We start from the raw sequence: 26,744 nt of genomic DNA, 5'->3' as shown, positions 1-26,744 counted from the left end.
TGTGGCGAAGGTACTAGGAGTTCCCTGCAACCGAAGGATGGTGTTATTCCCAGGATTCCAGCCCTCTGCTCCCTGTCCCAGCCTTGCTCACACAGGCGCCCATCTCCTGCTCTGAACCTGAGATTCCAGCCCCTGCATTCCGTCCAAGAAAACAATTGGCCTTTTTAGAGGCAGTCTGTGTTTCTGAGTCATACCCTTCTCCCTACCATCTCCCCCCTTCCCCAGGTAAGAGGGAACGAGCTCTCAATGAAAGGGCTCCATTGACAGCCCACAGGCGTGAGAACGGAGGCAGCAGGAGGGGCTGATAGAGGCTCTGCCCTGCCTGGATAGCAGGGGAAGCATTCAGATGTGGTGTGGATGGGGCCACCATTGTGTGGCACAGCGGGTTAAGTAGCTGTTTGGGACACCTGCATCCCATGTCAGAGTCCCAGCTCTTCTGCTTCCAATCCAGCTTCCTCCGAATGTATGACAGGAGGCAGCAGACAATGACTCAAGTTTTGGGGCCCTGCCAGACATATGGGAGACCTAGATTGGAGGTTCTAGCTCCTAGTTCTGGCCTGGTGCAGCCCTGGCTGATTGTGGACATTTGGAGGGGGTGAATCAGCAGATGGAAGATTCCCCTCTCTCTCTCTCTCTCTCTCTCTGTCACTCTGCCTTTCAAGTAGATGAAGATAAATAAGCAGGGGCCCGTGCTGTGGCACAGTGGGTAAAGCCTCCACTTGCAGTGCTGGCATCCCATATGAGTTCTGGCTGCTCCACTTCCAATCCACCTCTCTGTTATGGCCTGGGAAAGCAGTAGAAGATGGCCCAAGTCCCTGGGCCCCTGTACCCACGTGGGAGACCTGGAAGAAGCTCCTGGCTCCTGGCTTCGGATCAGTGCAACTCTGGCCGTTGCGGCCAGTTGGGGAGTGAACCAGCAATGAAAGACCTCTCTCTCTCTCTCTCTCTCTCTCTCTGCCTTTCCTTCTCTCTCTGTGTAACTCTTTCAAATAAATAAGATAAATCTGGGCCGGTGCCGTGGCTTAACAGGCTAATCCTCCACCTTTCGGCGCCGGCACAGCGGGTTCTAGTCCCGGTTGGGGTGCCGGATTCTATCCTGGTTGCCCCTCTTCCAGGCCAGCTCTCTGCTGTGGCCCAGGAAGGCAGTGGAGGATGGCCCAAGTGTTTGGGCCCTGCACCCGCATGGGAGACTAGGAGAAGCACCTGGCTCCTGGCTTCAGATCAGCGCGATGCGCCGGCCGCAACAGCCATTGGAGGGTGAACCAACGGCAAAAAGGAAGACCTTTCTCTCTTTCTCTCTCTCTCACTATCCACTCTGCCTGTCAAAAAATAAATAAAAAAAAAAAAGACAAGCAAGCATTAAAACAAACAAAAAGACATCATGCAGCCAGCCAGGGGAAAGAAAGGACACCTGAGCTGGTCAAGGCCTGCAGCTTTCCCCCAACTCTTCCCCTGGTTCACTCTACAGCTCCACGTAAGGCTCACATAATTGCAAAGGTAGAGAAACAACCATAGGTAACACAGGAACAGCACTTATCAGACATAGCCCCTGTGCCAACTGCTGTGCTAAGTGCTTTAGATGCCTTATCTCAATAGGTCACAGCCCCTGACAGTAACCACAAAGTCAATTTAGAAGGTTAAGACCAGTATCTTTTAAAAAGAAACACACAAGGCCAGAACAGAAAATACCAGAGGGTATCCATAAAATACAGCTAAGTTTCGTTTTGTGAAACTTTCGGTTTCACTGACACGTGTTCCTATATATTTCTGTGTACTGGGTCCCAGAATAAAATGTCTCTCTGTGGTCAGAGGCTCAAAAATGTTGTAAAACACTTCCTTAGCTATTTCATAATCAGTCCACTGAGGTCTGCTCCACTACTAATCTAACAGAGAAAATAACTGAAGCTACTTTCCTAACAACTTCTGTGCCACACACCCTGGCCACCGGCCCACAGCCCACACTCCCGACATACCTGCCTCCTTTCTGTTCCTCTTTCCTCCCGCAAAACAGGTGCCTCTCCCTCAGCCCCGAACACCCTCCCCACATCCCTCCTCAGCACAGCTACTGGCTCCCTCCCAACCTTCAGGCCTCAGCATGGGGGTCATCTCTGTTGCAGAGCCTTCCTGGACCCCCATAGCCCCTCAGACGTGTGCCTCACTGCAACTCCAAAGGCAGGGAGAACACCTGTTGTGCGCATGACTACACGTCTAGCAGTTAAGGAGGGTGGCTGGCACAGCCAGGCAGTTCACATCTGCTAAGTGAACACAGAAACTTCCCAAGTCCTCATGGTTAGTGAGTTGCAAAGCCAGGATTTCAACCCAGATCTGTCTAACCCGAGGCTTGCTCTTAACCCCTGCATTATACTAAAACAGCATGTCATTGCTCCAGCATGCACCACACTACAAAGTGTTGGCAAGGCGGATGGAGCCCCAGCATGTCTGGCTCCCCGAGTCATATTCTCTCCATTAGCTCATAGGGCGGGGGCTGCAAGTGGCTCCCGGGAGCAGCCTCTTGTGGTCAGCCAAGAAGCTGGAAGGGACAAATCAATGGGAAGACTGCACAATCTTCAGCCTGGATGAAGAGAAGAAATGTGCTAAGGACCAGAGAAGTATCAGAAGAAATCAGCTGGGCACACAGTTTTTGTTGATCCAGGAGAGCAGCCAGCTCAGACAAGAGGAGTGGGGACTCCTGGGGCAAACAGTATTCTGGGAAAGAGGACTGAGAAAAGCAGCCAGACACAGCATGAAAGCTCAACGTAGCAACTGTGTGGGAGGCACAGAGCTGCAGAAACTGCATGTTGAGGGCCATGTGGAGTTGGTGACTCTGAGACAGACTGGAGAGACAGGGGCTGGGGAAGATTCTAGTTCATCCAGAGACACCACAGCCGCCTGGAGGCGCAGGCGGCACGAAAACTTTGGCAACGCTGCCCCCTTGTGGCTGTGCGATGCCTGGCCCACGGGAAAAAGAACCAGTAGATGGGTTCATTCGGGGATTCACCCTTCAGTGATCACTTAATTAAGCACTAACATGGGTCTGGCTGCTGGGGACTGCAAATGAGTCTGCTGCGATTCAGTCCTCAAGGATCTCTGTCCTCTGGATCCAGACAGCAATCAAACCCTCCTACTTTTACCCCCTTCTCTGTGTAATAATTTGTGCATCTCACCGCCTCTTAAATAAGACTGCAAGGGCAGGGATAGTATCTCACTTGTTCTAAAGCTACAGGACCGAGCACCTGGCCCAGCACAGTGGAGTAATAGTAGCGCTACTATGGAATATGGGTTTAGTGCTTTTAAATATATCAGCGCTAGATTCTTTCATTTCACTTATGAGGTCTCCAAATGGAGACATCAAGCAGGCATGCACTTCACTAGGAACTTGAAGTTCTCAGGGAGGTCAGGATGGCATCACCTGCAGACGAATGGTGTTTTTTAAAGACTGGTGCCTGTGAAAGTTTAATGTGCATATGACTTGCCGGAAGAATTGGCTAAAATGCAGATTGTGAATCTGTTGTCTAGGGTGGGGCCTGAGAGTCTGGTTCTAACAAGCTACCAGATAGTGCCAATACTGCTAGGGTGATGGCGCTGTGGTGTAGGGAGTAAAGCCGCTGAGGTGCCGGTTCAGTCCGGGCTGCTCCACTTCTGATCCAGCTCTCTGTTATGGCCTGGGAAAGCAGTAGAAGATGACCCAAGTCCTTGGGCCCCTGTACCCATGTGGGAGACCTGGAAGAAGCTCCTGGCTCCTGGCTTCAGAACGGTGCAGCTCCAGCCATTGCGGCCACCTGGAGAATGAACCAGCAAAGGGAAGACCTCTCTCTCTGCCTCTGCCTTTCAAATAAAATAAATAAATCTTCTTTTAAAAAAAATACTGCTGATCCATACACCCCACTTAGGCAAAAATCTGAAACAAGGATTGACAAATATGGTCAGCAAGTCAAACCTGGTCGCTGACAGCACAAACAGCAAGCTAAGGGAGATGTTTTCACTCAGGAGACAGAGACCACGTGTGCTCCACAAAGCCTAAAATATTAGCTGTTTCTTTTTCTTTCTTTCTTTTTTTTTAAGTTTACTTATTCCAAAGGCAGAGTGAGAGAGACAGCGAGAAAGAGGAGGGAGACAGACAGTGAGATTTTCCATCTGCTGGTTCACTCCCCAAATGCTTGAACAGCTAAGGCTGGGCCAGGATGAAGCCAGAGTCAGGAAGTCCATCCACGTTTCCCTCATGGGTGGCATGGATCCTAGTATTTGAGCCATCACATGCTGCCTCCCAGGAGGCACATTAGCAGGAAGCTGGATCAGAAGCAGAAGCAGGACTTGATCCCAGGCATTCACATATGGGTTGCTGGCATCTCAAGCAGCAGCTTAACCCACTGTGCTACAACACCCACCTTGCTATTTCATTCATTTAAAAAAAAAATTGTTAGCCCTTACTTATCTAAATATCACCCAAAGATAGAGTTATAGCTAAACAAGGAAGACACAAGGGCCAGGCTCTGAAGCAAACTGTTGTGACTTCCTGACTCCCAGGCCTAGTTTGATGGGGAAACTAAGAGTAAGAGTGCAAAGCACAGCCTGCATGCTAAGGCAGGACAAGCCAACACCGAAGCTCTCAGGTGGGCAGGAAAAGGTTTATGGAGATGTGTGGGGCTGTGAATGTCGAAGAGGATCTGTGGTGTGCCACTGATCAACTGCCTCTTTCACTGCTTATCTTGAACCTTGAATAAAATGATGGAAACAGGGGGCGATCAACACCATTTGTGGGCAGTGCTAGAAAAATAAAACGCAAAAGAAAGCCTGGGAACCCACAGGTTGTTCGTGCAGCAGAGCCTTCTGAATTCTGGCTACGGGTGAGGCAGGTTGGTGGAGGGGGTGCAGAAGGTGAGGGAAAGAGCGGGGAAACAAAATAAAGGACCCAGAGCCTGCACTTGGGGGACATCCCTGAGCCATGTGTAGCTACAATGCCTTCTTGTCATGCTTCTGCCACACCAGGTCAAAGAACATATTTGCTTAAATGTCAGTGCCTGAGAAAGTAAAGCTGAACATTTCCATCAACTTGACCAATTAATCTGGCTCTCTTTCAACAGAGGATCAGGCTGTTTCACTCTCAGCTGTGAAAGGTTTGCTTGTCTGACATCAAGTGTTCACATGTATTTCCAAAGGACAACAATGGCACCCTTTCATGGCAGTGCAGAAAGACTATCAAAAAGTCTGTGCAGCAGGATTATCTGTGGATTCAAACTCTTCCTAAATGCTGGGAGGCAAACAGAAGACAGAGGGATGTGGTAAAACTGCCATGTGTTGCAAAACAGATTCCGGGATTTCTTCGTTGGAAGGAAACTTTAAGATCAACCAGTGTCCTTCACGTTTCCAGTAAAGCACCTACAAAACCTAACCGTCTAGAACAAGAAAGCGTGTGTGCATGCTATGCCTGGCATCGGCCATGGAATAGTCTTCATCTGACTGAATTAAAAAATGCTTGCAATCAAAGACAATCTCTGCTTGTCATCCATGAGTTGCTGCCCTTCCCCAGTTCACTCCCTCAGTCACACTGTTGTCTCCCCCAACGGCAAATGGGTTCCACCAAGCAGGCGACTGATCTCGGCAGCACCCCGCACTGTTGGGCCCACAGTACAAGAGTTGGCAAGTGAGACCCCAGTCTACACAAAGGCCTTAGCTTTCCTGCCACTTGCTGGCTGTGTGATTTTGGACGAGTTACTTAACCTTTCAAAACCTGTTTCCCCACCCGCAAAGCCTTCTCATAGTAGAGCTATTTAGAGGATTAAATGATTAATACATGTAGAGTGCCTGGAATAGAGGCTAGTACAATGGTAAGGGTTCTGGAAGTGTTGACAGTTATGATTGTTCAATTGGTAAATGAATCTATTATTTTATCCTATGACTCACACTCCTTCCCCCAAAATACACTACATCAGAATAGGGTTTCTCAAGTTTGATTCAATTGACTTTTCTTTGCCATGGGGCTGTCCAGTGCCTTGTAGGATGTTTGGCAGCATCCCTGAACTCGACCCACCAGACGCCAGTAGTACTCTTCTCACCAGTTCTGACAACATAGAAATGTCTTCTGAGATTGTCACATGTCCTGTGGGGTTAAACCCTCCTCTTTCACTGAGAACTATTGTATCAGAATATGCAAATCAGGTATCCATAGCTTGATGACCACATCCCCTAATTTCCCACCGTCCCACTCTCCACACGTGCAGCCACCTCATCCACCACTTGCTCACCACTCAGTTGCCTTGGAGGGAACAGGTGATAGGTGCTGTAGATATCATTGGAGAACTGTAACTGGAGTTCAGGGCTGCCGGTCAGGAGCTGGGCCACCTGGTCCACCTGAAACGGTGTCTTTTCCATGATCACAACGGCATCCTCTCCGTCCCCATCCCCAGAAGCCTCATTCACCTGTGGGCAGAGACAACACCCGTGCACCCACGGGTGGAGACACAGGTGAGGCCTTGGGATTTCCTCCCCTGAAGTTTTTCTGGTCAATGGCACTCATTTCTTCTCTCAGGGAAGGTCTCTCAGCCCAAACCCATGTGGTACTTTCACACCTCTCTTCCAAAAGATGCAAAGATTTTCAGTCTTCTTCTACATCAGGCTTATGAGACCTCTGTCAAATTCACCCTGTTTTAGAAGATGAAGAAACTGAGATCTAGAGAGATTAAGTGACTTGCCCTGGGTCACATGAACAGCCAGCGCTGACAGAAACTAGAATCTGGGTCTGCCAACTCCCAGCTCGAAGGCTGTCCTGGCTCACATCTTCAGCAGGTGATACACACTGAAGACCAGTGGGGCTGAAAAAACCAAATAGAACCTCATAAAACATCAAACACAGGTCCTCCCAGAGGTAAGAGCTCCTGCTAGCGGTTCTGGGAAACCCCTGCCCCTGACCTTGGCCAGGCCTCCTCACCAGTTCCAGTTCTCAATCTCTGCTAGAGAGCTGAGTACATGGTATTGGAGCCAGCTATGTGTACCTGTCTCCCTAGACACACTCGGCAATCCTGAAGGTCATGGATGGTAATGCTCATATCCACACCACCAGCAAGCCTTTGGTGAACTGGTTAAGACAGCCACATTCCATATCAGAGTGTCTGAATTAGTGATCTAGCTGTGCTTTTGATTCCAGCTTCTGGCTAATATGCATCTTAGGTGGCAACAGGTGATGACCCAATTACTTGAGTCCCTACCACTCTTACGAGAGACCCAGATGGGAGATCCAGGCTCCTGGCAGGGGCCTGACTCGGGCCCAGCCATTGCAAGTATTTGGGAAGTGAACCAGTGGTTGAAAAATCTCTCTCTTTTCAAATAAAATTTTTTAATATTTATTTTATTTATTTGAAAGACAGAGTTACAGAGAGAGATAGAGACAAAGAGAAAGGTCTTCCATCCGCTAGTTGACTCCCCAGAAGGCCGCAACGGTTGAAGTTGCACCAATCCGAAGCCAAGAACCAGGAGCTTCTTCTGGGTCTCCCACGAGGGTGCAGGGGCCCAAGCACTTGGGCCATCTTCTACTGCTTTCCCAGGCCGTAGCAGAGAACTGGAGTGGAAGAGGAGCAGCCGGGACCGGAACTGGTGCCCATATGGGATGCTGGCACTTCAGGCCAGGGTTTTAACTCACTGCGCCACAGTGCCGGCCCCTTCAAATAAATTTTTTTAAAAAAATTGTTTTTAAAGAAAGTGGGGCCAGTGTTGTGGTACAGCAGGTCATACCACTGTTCGTAATATTGACAAATATTGACATCCCATTTTTGAGTGGTTTGAGTTATGGCCACTCTCCACTTAAGTTGCAGGTTCCTGTAAATGCTCCTGGGAAGTCAGCAGAAGATGGCCCAAGTACTTGGGTCCCTGCCACCCACATGGAAGACCAGGATGAAAGTCCGGGCTCTTCATTTGGCCTGGCCCAGCCCAGGCTGTTGCAGCAATCTGAGGAATGAATTAGCAGATGAAAGATATCTCTGTTTAAAAAGCTGGGGGGGGGGGGGGCAGCAGTGCTGTGGTGCAGCAGGTTAACGCCCTGGCCTGAAGCGCCAGCATCCCATATGGGCACTGGTTCAAGACCCGTCTGCTCCACTTCTGATCCAGCTCTCTGCTATGGCCTGGGAAAGCAGTAGAAGATGGCCCAAGTCCTTGGGCCCCTGCACCCACGTTGGAGACCCAGAAGAAGCTCCTGGCTCCTGGCTTTGGATCCACACAGCTTCAACCATTGCAGCCAATTGGGGAGTGAATCAGCAGATGGAAGACCTCTCTCTCTCTACCTCTCCTGTCTCTGTGTAACTCTGACTTTCAAATAAATAAATGAATCTTTTTTTTTAAAAGATATCTAAAAATTTTTGAAAGTGCACAACATATGGAACTGAATAAACAATATAATATATCCTGTTGGGGCTGAAGTCGTGTAAAGTGGAGCTCACATTCCCCAGTGTCTTCCTGGATTTACTTGTATTCTAAAGGCAGGGCCTAGCAAGGATTCCAGAAACGTTTACTGCTACTGAATGAATGTTGAGTAATGGCATATGGAACTTAATGCGTGGTTTTTGTTTTGTTTTGTTTTTGGAAAGTCATAGTTAGAGGGAGAGACAAGGAGATCTTCCACCTGCCGGTTCACTCCCCAGATGCTGCCATGGCGGGGGCTGGGCCAGGCCTAAGCAGGAGCTTCCTCCAGGTCTCCCACGGGGCTGGCAGGGGCCCAAGCACTTGTGCCATCTTCCACGGCTTTTTCCCAGGCTATTAGTAGAGACTGGAATAGAGCCCATATGGGATGCCGGCATCGCAGGCGGCCGCTTTACTCGCTACGCCACAACGCTGCCCAGTGCGTGGTTTTTAACGTGCAATGCCTCTACAAGTACTAGGACACGTTTCTGAAGAAGAGGAAGAGTACAACTAGACCACCGTCCCGGTAATCTTGTCGCCTCGCCCCCGCCCCTTGCAGTCTAGCGGTGAACTCCGCCTCCCCCGAGACAAGTGATTGGTATCACCCGGCCAAGAGCCGAAAAAAAAAAAAATCCTCCTGCCCGGCGACGATTGGCTCCCTCCTTCCCGCGTCCCACCTCAGGGTGGCCCAATGGTACCTTCCCATGTAAGAAAATGATTTTGTCCCGCGCAGACTCCCTCAGCACTTTTTGTAGTCTAAAGCCGGAGAACGGCAAGCTGACAGGAGCAAGGGTCCCATTTCCAACGCCGCCGTCCTTCTTCTCTGGGCTGGGGGCTCCCGCCTCCTCAGCATCCCATTCGCGCTTTCTCTTGACGGGTTGGGGTACTGCATCCGCCATGCTGCCTGGGAGCAGATGTGCGCCTGCGCGCACCAGCCGCCGGCCCCGCCCCTCCGCCGGGGATCCTCCTGAGGCTGCGTCCCGACTCCCGGCGTGCTTCGCGGCAGAGCCCGCGGCCGCGGAGTCTGCGCGTGCCCGCGGAAGGGTCTCCCGGAAGGAGGAGGTGTAGTCTAAGTTGCTGGCCTCGGACGCCGCTGCTGCTCTTTGGGCCGCAGGGACGGCAGAAGGCGGCGATGAGTCTCTAAAGAAGCGGACTGGAGATGGAGGGACCCAAGTGTTGCGCGCCGGGGGCGGGAACTGGGAGACGCTTTGGGACCGCGGATACTGGACGCCGTGTTTGGATGCTAATATTTTAATTTTAGTCCTTTTCTTTGGCTGGTTCTTGTGGAAGGAATGTTTTTGAAATCTAAGAACCTTTTTAATTTTTTGGTCCATTTTTTTTTTTATGGCGCACTGAAGCCACTTTCACTATTTATAGATGTGTCCATCGTGATCAGTTCCTTGCTTTGTAGAATGGGTACTTTTTGCAGAGGAGAAAGGTAAGTGAACAGGGCTGGCGCTGCACGTTACCTGCTTGTCCTCTGGCTTCGGAGGCTTTTGCCTGTTTTCTGCCTGGGGAAGTGATTTGCTTCGTCCGTCAGGGTATCTGCGGTTTTTTCCCCCCGTATAAAATTCTTCCTTGTAATTTCTGCTCTAGTGAGTTCCTTTTGTGCCCGTTATTTCTGGCTTGCCGGATTTTGAACATTAGCAACAAGATGCAGTTTTCAGTGCCAGGTATTAAGGACAGTTTGATTTTGGCATTATTTCTACCAGGCATCTGCCAAGATATAATGAATTGGCTAAAAATCTGATTTGTTTTGGAAAACAGAGCATTTTTCAGGAGAGACGTAGGTCCTGAAATAAATATCTTCAACCAAAAAACAGTGATCCCATATCTACAGGTTTCTTGAATATGTCCCTGAAGAGGTTATAAACTATGCAAAATGTCCTGGAAGACAAATGACGTTAATAAAACCTGCCCAATCCCAAGTTCCTGATCTTCGGAAAATTTCTGTGCGTTTTCCTAAGTAAGAAAAATGGGAGAAAAATCTGAGACATTAGTTTGGAGATTTTCAACCCAGTAGAGGAGGAAACTAAACATTGAGGATCCATTCCAAACTGTAGGTAAATAATAAAATCTTTAAAACGATGAGGTAAGGTCTACTAACAGCTTTAATACAGATTTCTTGGGGCTGGTGCTGTGGCACAGCTGGTAAGCCGCCAGCATCCCATATTCCCGCCAGTTCCAGTCCAGGCTGCTCTGCTTCCAATTCATCTCCATGCTGTTGTGCCTGGGAAAGCAGCAGAGGATGGCCCAAGAACTTGGGCATCTGCATTGTTGTGGGAGACCCTAATGAAACCCCTGGCTTCAGCCTGGTTGTTGGAGCCATTTGGGGAGTAAACCAGCAGCAGATGGAAGCTCTGTAACTCTGCCTTTCAAATAAATAAATTTTTAAAATAACATACATATACCTAGATTTTTTTAAAAAGATTTATTTATTTATTTGAAAGGCAGAGTTACAGAGAGATGAGATTGAGAGAGCTTCCATCCACTGGTTTGCTCCCCAAATGACCCCAAAGGCCAGGCTGAAGCCAGGAGCCAGGAACTTCATCTGGGTCTCCCCCATGGATAGTAGGGGCCCAAGCACTTGGGCCGTCTTCCTCTGCTTTCCCAGGCATGCTAGCAGGGAGCTGGGTTGGAAGCAGAGCAGCCAGGACTTGAGCTGGTGCTCATGTGGGATGACAGCATTACAGGCGGTGGTTTAAGGTGCTGCACCACAACACCGGCCCCAGTAGTTTTCTTAACAGTTTACTCATTCCAGTCACTCCATTTTATTAAAGATTATTACAATGAGTCCGTTACATTTAGACTCTAAACTTGGCCTATTTTACATAAGTTCAGCAAGGGTAGTGATCAGTCACAGGCTGTCTTCAAATCTGCTTTGCTGAAATTTTTAAGAGGTAATTTTGGATTCAACTTTTAAAAACCTCTTTAGGAAACTAAGCCAGGGACTTACCAAACTTGACAGTGATACCCAATGAATTCCTTTCTTTTTGATGCCCCAAAGTATTCTGAATTTCTGGGTCTATCATAACGGGACATGCTTTACCGTGCATCAACTCTCTATGCAAGGTATGAGGCTGATTTTTCCAATGGGTTTTTATTGGCTTCATAAGGGGACCACAGTTGCTTAAAGAAAGCTGGTCATATCTGAAAATATAACATTCCAGTATAAGTTTTAGTAATATACCAGTGTCTCCAAATGTCCTATTATAAAGAGCATAGATTCTTGATACATTTTTGCAAGCAAGTAAGTGTGCTCCCTGATAGTTTCGGAGTTTTAGAGGACCCAATGGGAATAAAAGTAAATACTTCAGTTCTGCTCACAAAAGTACACTTTACCAAATCACTGCAAGCTATAGATAGCTTAAAAAGAAAGTTTCTTTAAGTCTGGAAAAACAAAACATTAAAACAATTAGCAATGTTTCAAGAAGCCATAAAGCTTATACTGCTTTATCAATTTGTAATTCATGTAATTCATTCTTATTCTGCTTGATGTTGGGTTAGTTTTATGGATCCAATTTTTTTTTTCCTTTATAGCTCTGGAATTTTTTTTTTTTTTAATTTGAGAAACAACGATATGGATTTTCTTCTTTGGATGGTTCACTCCTCAAATGTGTGCAATAGCCTGAGCTGAGCCAGATTGAAACCAGGAGCCAGAAACTGGATCCAGGTCTCCCATGGGGGTGTCAGGGACCCATGCACTTCAGTCATGCCCTGCTGCCTCCCAGGGTGCACATTAACCGGAAGCTGTAATCAGAAGCTGAGCCAGGATTCAAACCCAGCCACCCTAATATGGGATGTGGGCATCCCAAGTGATGTTAGACCAAATACACACCCCCAGAGCTCTGTATGTTCTTACCCAGTCCAAAGATGTAATCTTCAAGTCATCAGAAATCTGTATTAAAAAGTATCTGTCATAAAGTCTTTTCTTTAAACATTCTTGAAGCTATTTCCAATTATTGCTTTATTGCAAATCATTTCAGAGAAAAAATCAGAATCACTGTCTACAGATTACAATGACTTGGAATTGCCATGTTTAAAATCTGATGAGAGTTTGTTATAACCAGCAGTTGACAAATCTGATTATTTCTGTGGCATACAATTTAACCTAATAACCAGAATTACGACTGATAGTGTATGAGAGTTCTTCAAAAGATTCATGGAAAATGGAATTTAAAGTTAAGTTTATTCTGGTGCAAAAATTTTGATACCCAGCATGGGTATTTGGTGTAGCACTTAAGATATTGCTTGGGGGAGGGCCAGTGCCTGTGGTGCCAGCATCCCTCATGGGCCCCAGTTTGAGTCCCTGCTGTTCCACTTCTGATCAGCTCTCTGCTATGGCTTGGGAAAGCAATAAAAGATGGCCCAAATTCTTGGGCCCCTGCAGCCACACTGGGGACCCAGGAGAAGCTCCTGGCCTTGCTTTGAATTGGCCCAGCTCTAGCCATTTGGGCCGTTTGGGGAGTGACCCAGCAGATTCTCTCTCTGCCTCTGCCTCTCTGTAATTCTGCCTTTCAAATAATAAATGAATAAATCTTTGAAAAAAACAAAGATGTTGCTTGGGACACCTGCATCCTATATAGGAGTGCCTGGTTTGAGTCCTGGCTCCTCCGCATCTTCTTTTTTATATTTTTTTAATTTAAGGTATAAAAATTTCATATATTTCATGTATACAGACTTGGGAACATAGTGATACTTCCCACCCTACCCTTCCTTCTCCTACCTCTCCTTAATTTTTACAATAACCTAATTTCAGTTTACTTATAAGATTAACCCTACACTAAGTAAAGAGTTCAACAAATAGAAGAAAACAAACTTCCTCAACAGTAGAGACAAAGGCTGTCAACCATCATTGAAGTACATAATGTCAATTTCCCATCCACTTCTAATATAACTTACTGGTAATGTATGCCCTAGGAGGCGACAGATGATGGCTTCAGTACTTGGGTCCCTGCCACTTGTGGGAGACAGAGATTGAGTTCTGGGCTCCCAGCTTCAGCTTGGCTCACTCATAGCTATTGTGAGCATTTGGTGAATGAAGCAGCAGATGGAAGATTCTCTCTCTCTGCCTTTCAAATAAAATTTTCAATTTTTTTTTTAAGATTTATTTACTTATTTGAAAGAGTTGCAGAGAGGCAGAGGCAGGTAGAAAAAGGGAAGTTTTCCATTGGCTGGTTCACTTCCCAAAGGGCTGCAATGGCTGAAATGGACTGATCCAAAGCCAGGAGCTTCTTCCGGAACTCCCACATGAGTGTAGGGGCCCAGGCCCCTGGGCCATCATCTACTGCCTTCCCAGTCCATAGTAGAGAGCTGGATTGGAAGTGGAGCAGCCAGGACTCAAATGGCATCCATATAGGATACTGACACCACAGCCGGTGGCTTTACTTGATATGCCACAACACTGGACTGAAAATTTTCAAATATTCTTAAAAATTTGGAACCTATGGGTAGATTTTCATTAAGTACAATTTCCATGAAGTTTCTGAATACTCTTTGTATATGTTAATTTAAAAATAGTATGCACCTAAATAAACTTAATTTTTAAAATGAATTGTGTTAGTCTTATTGGGAAAAGATCAATCGCTACTTACAGTACAACAAATTGATTTCTTTGGCCATTTTATTATTTTTATTAATAATTATACATATTTATGGGCTACAATGTGGTATTTTAGTACACTCATAAAATGTGCATTAATCAAAACATGCTAACCAACATTTTTCCTTATTGACATTACTTTATGATTGGAGGTTTGGAGTTTCTTTGCTCTGTTACCCATACATGCTAGATTATTGTGAACTAGCCTCTCTATTATTGCTGTGTAACACTAGAAACTTATTCTTTGAATCTAACTGATTTGGTGCTACCCATTATCCAAACTCCTGTCACCCCCACCCCTTCCAGCCTCTAGGAATCACCATTTTGTGTTCAGTTTGAGTTTTGGGGTGTGTGTGTGTTTGTTTTTAAGCTTCAACATATGGTTGAAGGACATGTATTTGTCTTTTTGGATCTTAACATGATGGCCTGCAGCTCCATCCATTTTTCTGCAAATGAGAGGGCTTCATTTCTTTTTATGGCAGAATAATATTCTGTTGTCTTTATCCATTTTTCTCTTGATGGACTGCTTGGTTGATTTCTTGTCTTGGCTATAGTGAACAGTGCTGTGGTAAACATAGTGGAGCAGGTATCTCTTTGATAGAATGATCATGTCTTTTGGATATATATCCAGTAGGAGGATTACTAGATGGTATTGCAGTTCTAGTTAAGAAATCTCCATACTGTTTTCCATAGTGGCTGCCCTAATTTGCATTCCCACCAACAGTGTAAGAGTTCCCCTAGGGCCCACATTACAGTGAAGCAGGTTAAGCCACTGCCTGCAGTGCCAGCATCCTGTATGGTTGCGCCATCCCATATGGACTCCAGTTCCAATCCAGAATCCTGCTAATGTGCTTGGGAAAGCAGCATAAAATGGCCCAGGTATCTGGGCCCCTGCACACAGGTGGGAGACGTAGAGGAAGCTCCTGGTTTCTGCTTGGCCCAGCCCTAGCTGTTGGTAGCCATCTGGGGAGTAAACCAATGGATGGAAGACCTCTCTCTGTTTCTTTCTGCAACTATTCCTTTCATTTTCTTTCTTTCTTTCTTTCTTTTTTTTTTTTTTTTTTTTTTTTTGACAGGCAGAGTGGACAGTGAGAGGGAGACAGAGAGAAAGGTCTTCCTTTTTGCCGTTGGTTCACCCTCCAATGGCCGCCGCGGTAGGCGCGCTGCGGCCAGCGCACCGCGCTGATCCGATGGCAGGAGCCAGGTGCTTCTCCTGGTCTCCCATGGGGTGCAGGGTGCAACTATTCCTTTCAAATAAATAAATCTTTTTTTTAAAAAAGTTCTCCTTTCCCCACATCCTTGCCAGCATTTGTTCTTTATGTATTTTGTATGTGTGTGTATATATGTATGTGCGTTTGTGTGTGTGTGTGTGTGTGTATATATATATATATATATATATATATATATATATAAAAGCAGAGTAACAGAGACTAAGAGACAGAGAGAAATAAATCTTCCATCCACTGGTTCACTCCCCGAAACGGCCACAATGGACAGTACTGGGCCAGTCCAAAGTGGGAGCCAGGAACTTCTTCCAGGTCTCCCACATGGGTGCAGAGGCCCAAGAACTTGGGTCATCTACTGCTGCTTTCCCAGGCACATTAGCAGGGAGCTGGATGGGAAGTGAATCAGCCAGGACTAAAATTGTGTCCATATGGGATGCCAACATCACAGGTGGCAGCTTAACCTGCTATGCCACAATGCCAGCCCCTCTTCGTGTATTTTTGATAATAGCCATTCTAACAGGGATGAAGTGATATATCATTGTGGGTTTGGTTTTCATTTCCCTGATTGATAGTGGTTTTGAACATTTTTTCATTTATTTGTTCATTTGCATTTCTTTTTGTAACTTTTTTCAGATGCTTTGCCCATTTCTTGACTGTATTGGTTATATTTTTGTCATTGAGTTTTTTGAGTTACTGATATATTCTATATACTAATCCTTTGTTGGATAAGCAGGTTGTAAATATTTTCTCCCATTCTGCCAGATGTCTCTTCACTCTTGTTATTTCCTGTGTTGTGAGAAGCATCTGAGTTTGATATAATCCCATTTGTTTAGTTTTGCTTTTGTGCCTATGCTTTTGGGAGGGATCTTAGCCCAAAAAAGTGATTTACACCAGTGTCTTGAAGTGTTTCCCCTATGTTTTCTTCTAGCAATTTCAGTTTCAGATCATATATTGAGATATTTGATTCATATAGAGTTGATTTTTTATATGGTAAGAAGTAGGAACCTAATTTTATTCTTCTAAATATGTATATCCAATTTTGCCAGCACCATTTATTGAAATCTTCCAATTTACATTCTTGGCACCTTTATCGAAAATCAGTTGGCTGTATATATGTGGATTAATTTATGGATTCTCTATTCTGTTCCATTGATGTGTGTGTTGGTATGTTATGCAAATGTCATGCTTTTTTAGCTGCTTTAGTATGCTTTGAAAACAGGAATTGTGATGCTTCCAGCTCGATTTTTTTGCTCAGCATCAGTTCTGATATTCTGGATCTTTTGTGATTCCATATGCATTTTAGGATTGTTTTTTCTAATTCTGTGAAAAATGTCATTGGTATTTTGTTAGGGATTGCATTGAATCTGTAGATTGCTTTAGGTGATATGGACATTGTAATGATATTAATTCTTCCAATCCATAAACAAGGGATAGCTTTCCATCTCTGTGTGTGTGTGTGTGTTTTTTATTTATGATTTCTTTCATTAGTGTTTTAATTTCATTGTAGGAACCTTTTACTTCTTTGGTTAAATTGATTCTTAAATATTTGATTTTTTTGTAGCTATTGTGAGTAAGATTTCTTTTTTTATTTCATTTTCAGCAAGATTATTATTGGTATATAAAAATGCTGCTGCTTTTTGCATGTTGATTTTGTACCCTGAGACTTCAGTAAATTCACTTATCAGTTTTAGCAACTGTTGTGGAGTGTTTAGTTTTTTATGTACAAAATCATGTAATCTATAAACATGGATATTTTTTCCTTTCTAATTTCAGTGTGTTTTCTTTCTTTCTCTTCCCTAATTGCTCTTGCAAATACTTCCAATACTACATTGAGTAAGTGTAATGAAAGTGGACATCCTTGTCTTGTTCCAGATCTGAGGGAAATGCTTTCAGCTTTTCCACATTCAGTATGATATTGGCTATGTGTTTGTATATTTAGCTTTTGTTATTTTGAAGTATCTTCCTTCACTGCCTAATTTGTTAACAATATTCATCATGAAGGATGTTGGATCTTATCAAATGCTTTTTCTGCACCTGTACAGATGATCATATGGTTTTTTGTTCTTCCTTCTGTGGATGTGATTTATGATGTTTATTGATTTGTGAATGTTGAACTACCCTTTCATCCCAGGGATAAATCCAACTTAATCATGATGTATGATTTTTTTTTTTTAATCTATGTGTTGGATTTGGTTTGCTGATATCATGTTCTACAAGGAACTACACAGTTTTCTTTTTGTGTTTTATCTTTGGTTTTGGTATCGAAATGGTGCTGGCCTAATAAAAAGAGTTTAACAGTGTTCTGTCCTGTTCAATGTTTTGGATTAGTTTGAGAACTATTAGAGTTGGTTCCTCTTTAATGTTTTGTAGTGTTCTATTGAAAAGCTATCAGGTTCTGAAGTTTTCTTTGATGAGAAACTTTTAATTGCTGCTTCAATCGTATTAATCATTACTGGTTTATATTTTCTGTGTCTTCTTGACTTAGTAATGGTAAGTTGTGTGTTTCCAGAAATTTATCCATTTCTTCAAGACTTCCCAGTTGTTAGCATACACTTCTTCATAGTAGTTTATTAGGATACTCTGCATTTCTGTGGTATCGGTTGTAATGTTCCTTCTTCTCTAGTTTTATTCATTTGAGTTTTTTTCTTTTTTGGTCTACCTAAAGGTCTTTCTATTTTGTCTTTTCCCAGTTTGATTTTTGAGAAGTTTGTCAACTATCAAAGGTTTCAGCACTTGATTAATTAGGATCAGAGGTCACTGAGTGATAATTTATTTAACCAAACTGGTAATTAAAAGACTTTAAAAGGAAATACAGAGGCCATCATTGTGGTGCCCTGGATTAGGCTGCTGCCTGAGATACTGGCATCCCATGTAGGTGCTGGTTTGAGTCCCAACTGTTCTACTTCCAATCCAGCTCCCTGCTAATACACCTGGGAAAGCAGCAGAAGATGACCCAAGTACTTGGACCCCTGCCACCCACATGGGAGACCCAGATGAAGCTTCTGGCTCCTGGCTTTGGCCCGGCCTAGCCCTAGACATTGCAACCATCTGGGGAGTGAACTAGTGGTTTGAAGATGTGTCTCTCTCTGTCTCTCCCTGTCTGACTTTCAAAGAAATAAATCTTAAAAGAAAATACATAAGTGATAGTTATACAAAAACCTTAACTCTCTCTTTTAAAATATTTATTTATTTTGAGAGAGAGTTCCTATCCACAGGTTCACTTCCCTAGAAGGCCCCCAGCCAGGCCAGGAACTCCATCCAGATTTCCTGGTGGCAGGAACCCAACTACTTGAGCCATCACTGCTGCTTCCCAGGCTCTGCATTAGCAGGACAGTGGAGTGAGGAGCCAGAGGTGGGTATCAAATCCAGGCACTCCAGTATGAAGTACAAGCACCGACCACTAGCCCAAATGCTTGCCCTAAAACCTTTTCTCTATTTTTAAAAAAAGTTTTTTCTTACTGTTTTGTTCTCACTACTTGTTAACAGATCTATTTATTATATTTCTTCATGATTCAATTTTTTAAAAAGATTTATTTATTTACTTGAAAGTCAGAGTTACACAGAGAGAGAAGGAGAGGCAGAGAGAGAAAGGTCTTCATCCACTGGTTCACTTCCCAATTGGCCGCAACCACCAGAGCTGCGCTGATTGGATGCCAGGAACCAGGAGCTTCTTCCAGGTCTCCCAAGCAGGTGCAGGGGCCCAAGGACTTGGACCATCTTTCACTGTTTCCCAGGCCATAGCAGAGAGCTGGATGGGAAGTGGAACAGCCAGGACTCAAACCAGCATCCATATGGGATGCCGACACTGCAGGCGGTGGCTTTACCCGGTACCCCATAGCGCCAGCCCCCATAATTCAATTTTTTTAAAATTTGAGAGGCAGACTTATAGACAGAGGGAGAGAGAGAGAAAGGTCTTCCATCTGCTGGTTCATTCCCCAAATGGCTGCAACGGCCGGAACTGAGCCAATAGGAAGCCAGGAGCTGGGAGTTTCCTCTGGGTCTTCCACCTGGGTGCAGAGGCCCAAGGACTTGGGCCATCTTCCACTGCTTTCCCAGGCTATCAGCAGGGACTGGATCAGAAGTGAAACAGCCAGGACTTGAATCGGTGTCCATGTGGGATGCCAGTGTTGCAGGAAAGGCTTAACCTACTATGCTACAGTGCCAGCTCCAAACCTTTTCTCTTTAACTCAGTTTTTCCAAGTTACCAAAGACATGAAAAAGACACCATAAACACAGAGAATTATATCAATGAAAACACAGAATCTTTCTTCTTTCCCTCCTGCAGTTTGCTCAAAACATGAACAAAGCAAATACACTCTCATAATTATTATATGAAAATCTTGTTTTCAAGTGAAAAGGCCAAATTCTAGTTTTACATCAGTGTACTTTTGATATTATCTTTTTGTTTTTGACAGAGTTTGAGGGCTCTCATCCTTTGGTTCACGGGGAGATTCTCATCTTCCTCATATGCTTACAATGGCCAGGGCTGGGCCAGGATAAGACCAGGCACTTTGAACCCAATCCAGGTTTCCCATATTGGGGGCAGAAACTCAGTTACTTGAGCCATCACCCCTGCTGGAAGGATGGTAAATCAGGAACCAGAACTGGTACTCAAGGCCAATACTCTGATATGGGACATGGGACATGGGTATTCCAACCAGTGTTGGACTGCAAAACACCTACCATTAATCCTTTTTTTTTTTTTTTTTTTTTTTTTTTTTTTTTTTTTTTTTTGGAAAAAGAGAGATCTTCCACCTGCTGATTTACTCCCTGTTTGGCTGTAACCACCAGGTTTGGGCCAGACTGAAGCCAGGAGCTAAGAGCTTCATCTGGGCCTCCCGTGTGGAAGGCAGGGGCCAAGCACCCAGGCCATCATCTGCTGCTTTTCCCTGGCCATCAGCAGGGAGCTGGATTGGAAGTGAAGCAACCAGGATTCAAATTGGGGCCAACATGTGATGCGATGCCAGCATTGCAAGCAGCAGCTTTACCCACTATACTACAACGCCAACCCCAATAATGCTTTTTTTTTTTTTTAAGTTTTTTTTTAAAGATTTATTTATTTATTTGAAAGGCAGAGTACAGAGAGAGATAGAGACAGAAAGTTGAGTCAGGAGCTTCTTCTGGGTTCCCACATGGGTGCAGGAGCTCAAGCACTTGGGCCATCTTCTGCTGCTTTCCCAGGCCATTAGCAAAGAGCTGGATCAAAAGTGGAGTAGTTGGGATTTGAACCAGCAGCTATATAGGATGCCAGCACTGCAGGTGGCAACTTTACTCACTATACCACAGTGCCTGCTCCTAATGCTTATTTGTCAAATTTTGTTTGAAAGGTAGGTGAGAGAGAGAGAGAGAGAGAGAGAGAGAGAAAATGCTCTTCCATCAACTGGTTGACTCCCCAAATGCCCACAACAGCCTGGACTGGGTCAGACTGAAGCCAGGAACCAGGAATCTCCATCCGGGTCTCTTGTGGGTGGCAGGGGGTCAGTTCTTGAGCCATAATCATCTGCCTTCCAGGATGTGTATAGCAGAGGGAGGACTCAATTACAGGCACTCTGATGGGGGATGCAGATGTCCCAAGTGGTGGCACCAAAACACCCACTGCAAAGCTTATGTAAAAAGTCTTTATAATAAATTCAATTTTAATCATTTTAACCACATAAGATTTCTTTTAATTTCTTTCAGTTTTCTATATCCATTGGTTTTGTTTTTATCATTCCTCCCACTATTCATTAACCTCTAAACCAGAAAGAAGTATGTTTCCTTCAACAAGAAGTAGCCTCATGTGTGTCTTACAGCTGTCACCACCAAAAATACATCCTATTTTCCTTGTACAATTTGCACACATAATTGTTTATAGTTTTATTTTTAGCAATTACATATGCTAATTACAAATAATCTTTAAAATATTTATTTGACAGGCAGAGGTGGCCTCCTCTCTTAGATCCCCCCTCCTGGCTGCTGTGGTAGGAGGTTTCTGATTTAAATCATGTTTTGATCAAAAAAAAAAAAAAAGGGGCAGAGTGACAGGGAAAGAGAGAGAGAGCTTCATCTGCTGGTTCACTCCCCAAATGGATACAATACCCAGGTCTGGATCATACTGGAGCCAGGAACCTAGAATTCCATCTAAGTCTTCTACATGGGTGGTAGCACAATCACTGCTTTTCTTTCTTTTTTTTAAATTTATTTATTTGACAGGTAGAGTTACAGACAGTGAGAGAGAGAGACAGAGAATGGTCTTCCTTCCATTGGTTCACCCCCCAAATGGCCACCACGGCCGGCGCTGCGCCGATCTGAAGCCAGGAGCCAGGTGCCTCTTCCTGGTCTCCCATGTGGGTACAGGGGCCCAATCACTTGGGCCATCCTCCACTGCCCTCCCAGGCCACAGCAGAGAGCCAGACTGGAAGAGGAGCAACTGGGACTAGAACCTGGTGCCCATATGGGATGCCAGTGCCACATTAACCAAGTGAGCCACAGCACCAGCCCCATGCACTTCACTGCTTTTCTAGGCATATGAACAGAGAGCTGTATTGGAAACACAGCAGCTGGAAACTGGAATCCATACTCCAATAAGGGATGCTGGCATCACAAGCAACAGCTTAACCCTCTGTGTCACATCAGTCTCACAATTTTAATTTTTAAGAATTGTGGGCCGGCGCCATGGTTCAACAGGCTAATCCTCCCACCTTGTGGTGCCGGCACACCAGGTTCTAGTCCCGGTTGGGGTGCTGGATTCTATCCCGGTTGCCCTCTTCCAGGCCAGCTCTCTGCTATGGCTTGGGAAGGCAGTGGAGGATGGCCCACGTGCTTGGGCCCTGCACCCAATGGGAGACCAGGATAAGCACCTGGCTCCTGCCTTTGGATCAGCGCGGTGCGCCGGCCGCAGCGCACCGGTCACAGCGTGCCGGTCACAGTGGCCATTGGAGGGTGAACCAACGGCAAAGGAAGACCTTTCTCTCTCTCTCTCTCTCTCTCACTGTCCACTCTGCCTGTCAAAAAAAAAAAAAAAAAAAAAAAAGAATTGTGATCTACGGGTCGGCACTGTGGCATAGTGGGTTAAGCCAGAATCCTATATGGGTACCAGTTCAAGTCCTGGCTGTTTGACTTCCAATCCAGCCCCTGCTGATAGCCTGGGAAGCAATGAAGATCCACGTCCTTGGGCCCCCGCCACCCACATGGGAGACCCAGAAGAAGCTCCTAGCTTTGGACCAGTCCAGCTCTGGCCATTGTGGCCATTTGGGGAATGAACCAGTGGATGGAAAATATCTCCTGTAAACCCTGCCTTTCAAATGAAGAATAAATATTTTTTAAAAAATTTTTGTTCTAGCATTCTGTAGATTAACACTATTTTATAGTCTCTTAGAAATGTGTTTCAAGGCAGGCATTGTGGTGCATTGCCACTTGGGATGGCCACATTGCATATCAGAGTGCCTAGGATCAAGTCCCACCTCCAATTCTGATCCAGTTTCCTGTTAATGCACGTTCTGGGAGGCAGATGATGGCTTATGTACTTGGGTGCCTGCCATGCACATGGACGACCCAGAAGGAGTTCATGCCTCCTGGCTTCAGCATGACCCAGCCTTGGCTGTTGGGAGTATTTGGGGAGTGTTCCAGGTCATTCTGCCTTTCAAAGAAATAAAAATAAATAAACTTTAAAAGCAAACTTCTTTTTAAAAAAAAAAAAAAGGTTATATTTCCTGTGGCAAATATTTGGTCTGCTAATTAAATTTAGCATCCTGCATCAGAGTACCTGGGTTTGATTCTAAACTCAGACTTCCAATTCTAGCTTCCTGCCAATGCAAACCTTGGAAGGTAGCAAGTGATAGCTAAGTGGTTAGGATCTTGCCTTCACAGAAGACCTGGATTACATCCCTAGCTCTTGGTTTTGGCCCTAGTCCTGTCCCAGCCATTACAGGCATTTGGGGAGTGAATTAGCCAATTGGAATGCTTTCTCTTACCCTTCCTCACTCCCCCTTTTTGTCTCTCTGCCTCTCAAATAAATAGAAAATAAAATTTCAAAAAAGAAATACATATTTCCTCACAGCACAACTTTTTATTGTAGTTTTATAGAGTTACTTATTTATTTGAAAGGCAGAGTTAGAGATCAGAGACAGAGATCTTCCATTTGGTGGATGACTCCCCAAATGGCCACAATGGCCTAGACTGGGCCAGACTGGAGCCAGGAGCTTCATCTGGATCTCCCACATGGGTAGCAGGGGCCCAATCTTATGCTGCTTTTCCAGGCACATTAGCAGGGAGTTGGATCTGAAGTGGAGCAGCCAAGACTTGAACCTGAGCTCATATAGGATGCCTGCATCACAGGCATTAAACCACTGAGACACGAGCCACAATATGGCCCTTATTTTATTTTTTTAAGATTTATTTATTTGAAAGGCACAATTACAGAGAGGGAGAGACAGAGAGAGAGAAATCTTAATCTTCCATCCACTGGTTCACTCCCCAGTGGCCACAACAGCCAGAGTTGGGCCAGATTGAAGCCAGGAGCTTCTTCCTGGTCTCCCATTTGGGTGCAGAGGCCCAAGTACTTGGGCTATCCTCTGCTGCTTTCCCAGGTGCATTAGCGTGGAGTTGGGTTGGAAGTAGAGCATGTGGGACTCAAACCAGTGCCCATATGACATACCGTTGTTGCAGGCAGTGGTTTTACCTGCTACAGACTCAGATATTTTTCATTTTCATCTATTTGGGATGCAGAGAGACAGAAACAGACATACATACAGAGATCTCCCATTGGCTGATTCAGTGATTTGCTCTCCAAAGGCCCACAACAGCTGGGGCTAGGCCAGGCCAAAGCCAGGAGCCAGGAACTCCATGTGATCTCGCACTTGGGTGGTAGGAATGTAATTACTTGAGCCATCATTGCTGCTTCTCAGGATCTGCCATTCATAAGAAGCTGGAGTCAGGAGCCAGGTAGCTAACCAGGGTACTCCAATATGGGATGCAGGAGTCTGAATTGCTAGGCTAAATGCCTGCCCTCTCCAAATATCCTTATTTCCTTTGTAATAAAAAGGCAAAGATAGATAATTTTTAAACCTTATGTTCAATATTTAATGTTTCACTACTTTATCTTATTTGAAAAGGATCTAGTCAATGATTGTCCAGCACTTAGCTTAGTGAAACTTTTTTTTTTAAAAAGATTTTATTTATTTATTTAAGAGGTAGAGTTACTGAGGGAGAGGCAGAGACAGAGGTCTTTCATTCGCTGGTTCTCTCCCCAAGTGGCTGCAGTGGCTGGAGCTGAGCTGATCCAAAGCCAGGAGCCAGGAGCTTCTCCCAGGCCTTACACGTGGGTGCAGGGGCCCAAGCCCATTAAGTGAGTCTTAAATCAAGCAGTTTATCTGTTTATGAGGACTACCTTTACTTAACGTCTCATGAAATTTTACAAACATAATTGTTAAACGTGAGTTCATTAAATAAGACATAAGTAAAAGTTTATAAACTTTTTATACAGTAGTTGTTTTATAATTTGTTTATTAGAAGGTTTCCCAAATCTCTCTGGTAATTATACCCTTAAGAGTCTCACTAAGTTAGGGCCAGTGGTGTATTAGGCTAAGCCTCCACCTCTAGAGCCAGCATCCCATATGGGCACCAGTTCGTGTCCTGGCTGCTCCTCTTACAATCCAGTTCTCTGCTTATGGCCTGAGAAAACAGTAGAAGATGGCCCAAGTACTGGGGTGTGGGAGACCCGGAAGAAGTTCCTGTTCCTGGCTTCCAATTGCTCAGCTCCAGCCATTGTGTCAGTTTGGGGAGTGAATTGGCAGGTGGAAGACCTTTCTCTTTGTCTCACCTTCACTCTGTCTGTAACTCTACCTCTCAAATAAATAAATAAAGTCTTTAAAAAAACCTGACTTAATGGAATTTTTTTCATTATCACAAATGGATATTGAATTTTGTCAAATACTTTTTCTGCTTCTATTGAGATAATATGGTGTTTCTTCTTTTCATCTTTTTGTTTTAAAAAATTCTGAAACATAGATTTACAATGTGTGGTCTAAGGATTTTTTTTAAAAAAAGATTTATTTGTTTATTTGTAAGGTAGTTACAGGGAGAGAGGGAGAGACAGAGATCTTTATCCACTGGTTCACTCCCCAGGTGGCCATAATGGCCAGGTGAGGCCAGGCCGAAGCCAAATGCCCACTACCACTACTGTCCTTTCTTTCCACATTTTACTGGGGGCCTATGAAGCATGGAAGGACAAAAAAGGAACTGAGGGTTTTGTTTTGCAAATTATGACTGTTTATAGGAACCTAATGAAATCTATAGTCTTAAAGAAAAAAGAACTGTATTATTAGATCAATAAGCAAAATAAATTATAATCCTTTTTACCAGGAATACATACAAATTTGTATAATTTTGAAATAGCTTTTGCAGCAGCAATGGAAAACATGAAATACTAAGGAATAAGTCTAATAAAAGATGAGGCTGATGAATTTGGAAAATATTATAAAGCCTTATTGGTATACATTTAAAAACTAAGTGGTGACAAACTATTTTTTTTTAAGATTCATTGATTTATTTGAAAGGCAGAAGAGTTACAGAGAGGCAGAGAAAGAGAGAGAAAGTCTTCTATCTGCTGGTTCACTCCCCAAGTGGCCACAACTGCCAAAGCTGACTAGTCAATGTGAGCTTCTTCTGGTCTCCCACACGGGTGCAGGAGCCCAAGCACTTGGACCATCTTCTACTGCTTTCCCGGGCCATAGCAGAGAACTGGAGCAGGAAGCAGCTGGGACTCAAACTGGCACCCATGTGTGATGCCAGCACCACAAGTGGGGGCTTCACCTGCTATACCACAGTGCAGGCCCCAAGAGATAGCATTTTTTTATTGCAGAGAGAGGGAGAGCCAGAGAGAGAGAGGTCTTTCATTCTGCTGGTTCACTCCCCAAGTGACCGCAACAGCCAGAGCTGAGCTGATCGGATGCTGGTGGATGGGATACTGGCGCTGTAGGCTGGGGCTTTAATCCACTGCACCACAGCACTGGCCCCAGAGACATAGTATTTTTACAGCTAGGAAGCCTCTATCATAAAAATGTTCTCCCCTAACACATTCATAAATTCAATATAAGTCTAATAAAAACACTAAGAGATTTTTCTTGGAACCTGACAAACTGAATAAACAATTTATATGAAAGAGTACAAGAACAAGAAAATCAAAGTGCTTCTTATGAATAAGTGAGAAAAACTGACCTACAAGCTTTCAAGGCTTATCAAAAAATAACAATAGGGGTCAGTGTTGTGGCACAGCAGTTAAGACATTGCTGACAATGCCAGCATCCTGTATTGGAACATGATGGCTCAAGTCCCAGGTGTTCTGCTTCCTATCTACCTCCCTGCTCTTGTGTCTGGGGAGGCAGCAGAAGATGGCCCAAGTACCTGGACCCCTACCACCCACGTGGGAGACATGAATGGAGTTCCTGGCTCCTGGGGCTTCAGCCTGCTGCAGTCCCGACCACTGCAGTCATGTGGGGAGTGAACCTGTGGATGGAAGCTCTCTTTCTCTGCCTGCCTCTCTCTGTGTCTCT

At 44.8% G+C, this 26,744-nt stretch overlaps 1 protein-coding gene across 1 annotated transcript in view; it reads right to left on the bottom strand.

The window, feature by feature from the left end:
- The window catches only part of DCPS (decapping enzyme, scavenger), a 47,577-nt gene extending 38,252 nt beyond the window's left edge, over positions 1-9,325 (bottom strand). Inside the window, exons 1-2 of the mRNA XM_062197327.1 lie at positions 9,084-9,325; positions 6,243-6,417 (exon numbers count right to left, since the gene is read on the bottom strand). Of these exons, the coding sequence (XP_062053311.1) occupies positions 6,243-6,417; positions 9,084-9,284 (376 nt within the window). The 5' untranslated portion in view covers positions 9,285-9,325. The remainder of the gene's footprint in view (positions 1-6,242; positions 6,418-9,083) is intronic.
- Positions 9,326-26,744: the final 17,419 nt, after the last annotated feature.

This window comes from Lepus europaeus, chromosome 7 (assembly GCF_033115175.1).
Source record: "Lepus europaeus isolate LE1 chromosome 7, mLepTim1.pri, whole genome shotgun sequence".
Classification (NCBI taxonomy): domain Eukaryota; kingdom Metazoa; phylum Chordata; class Mammalia; order Lagomorpha; family Leporidae; genus Lepus; species Lepus europaeus.
This window is presented reverse-complemented; position numbering and strand designations above follow the sequence as displayed.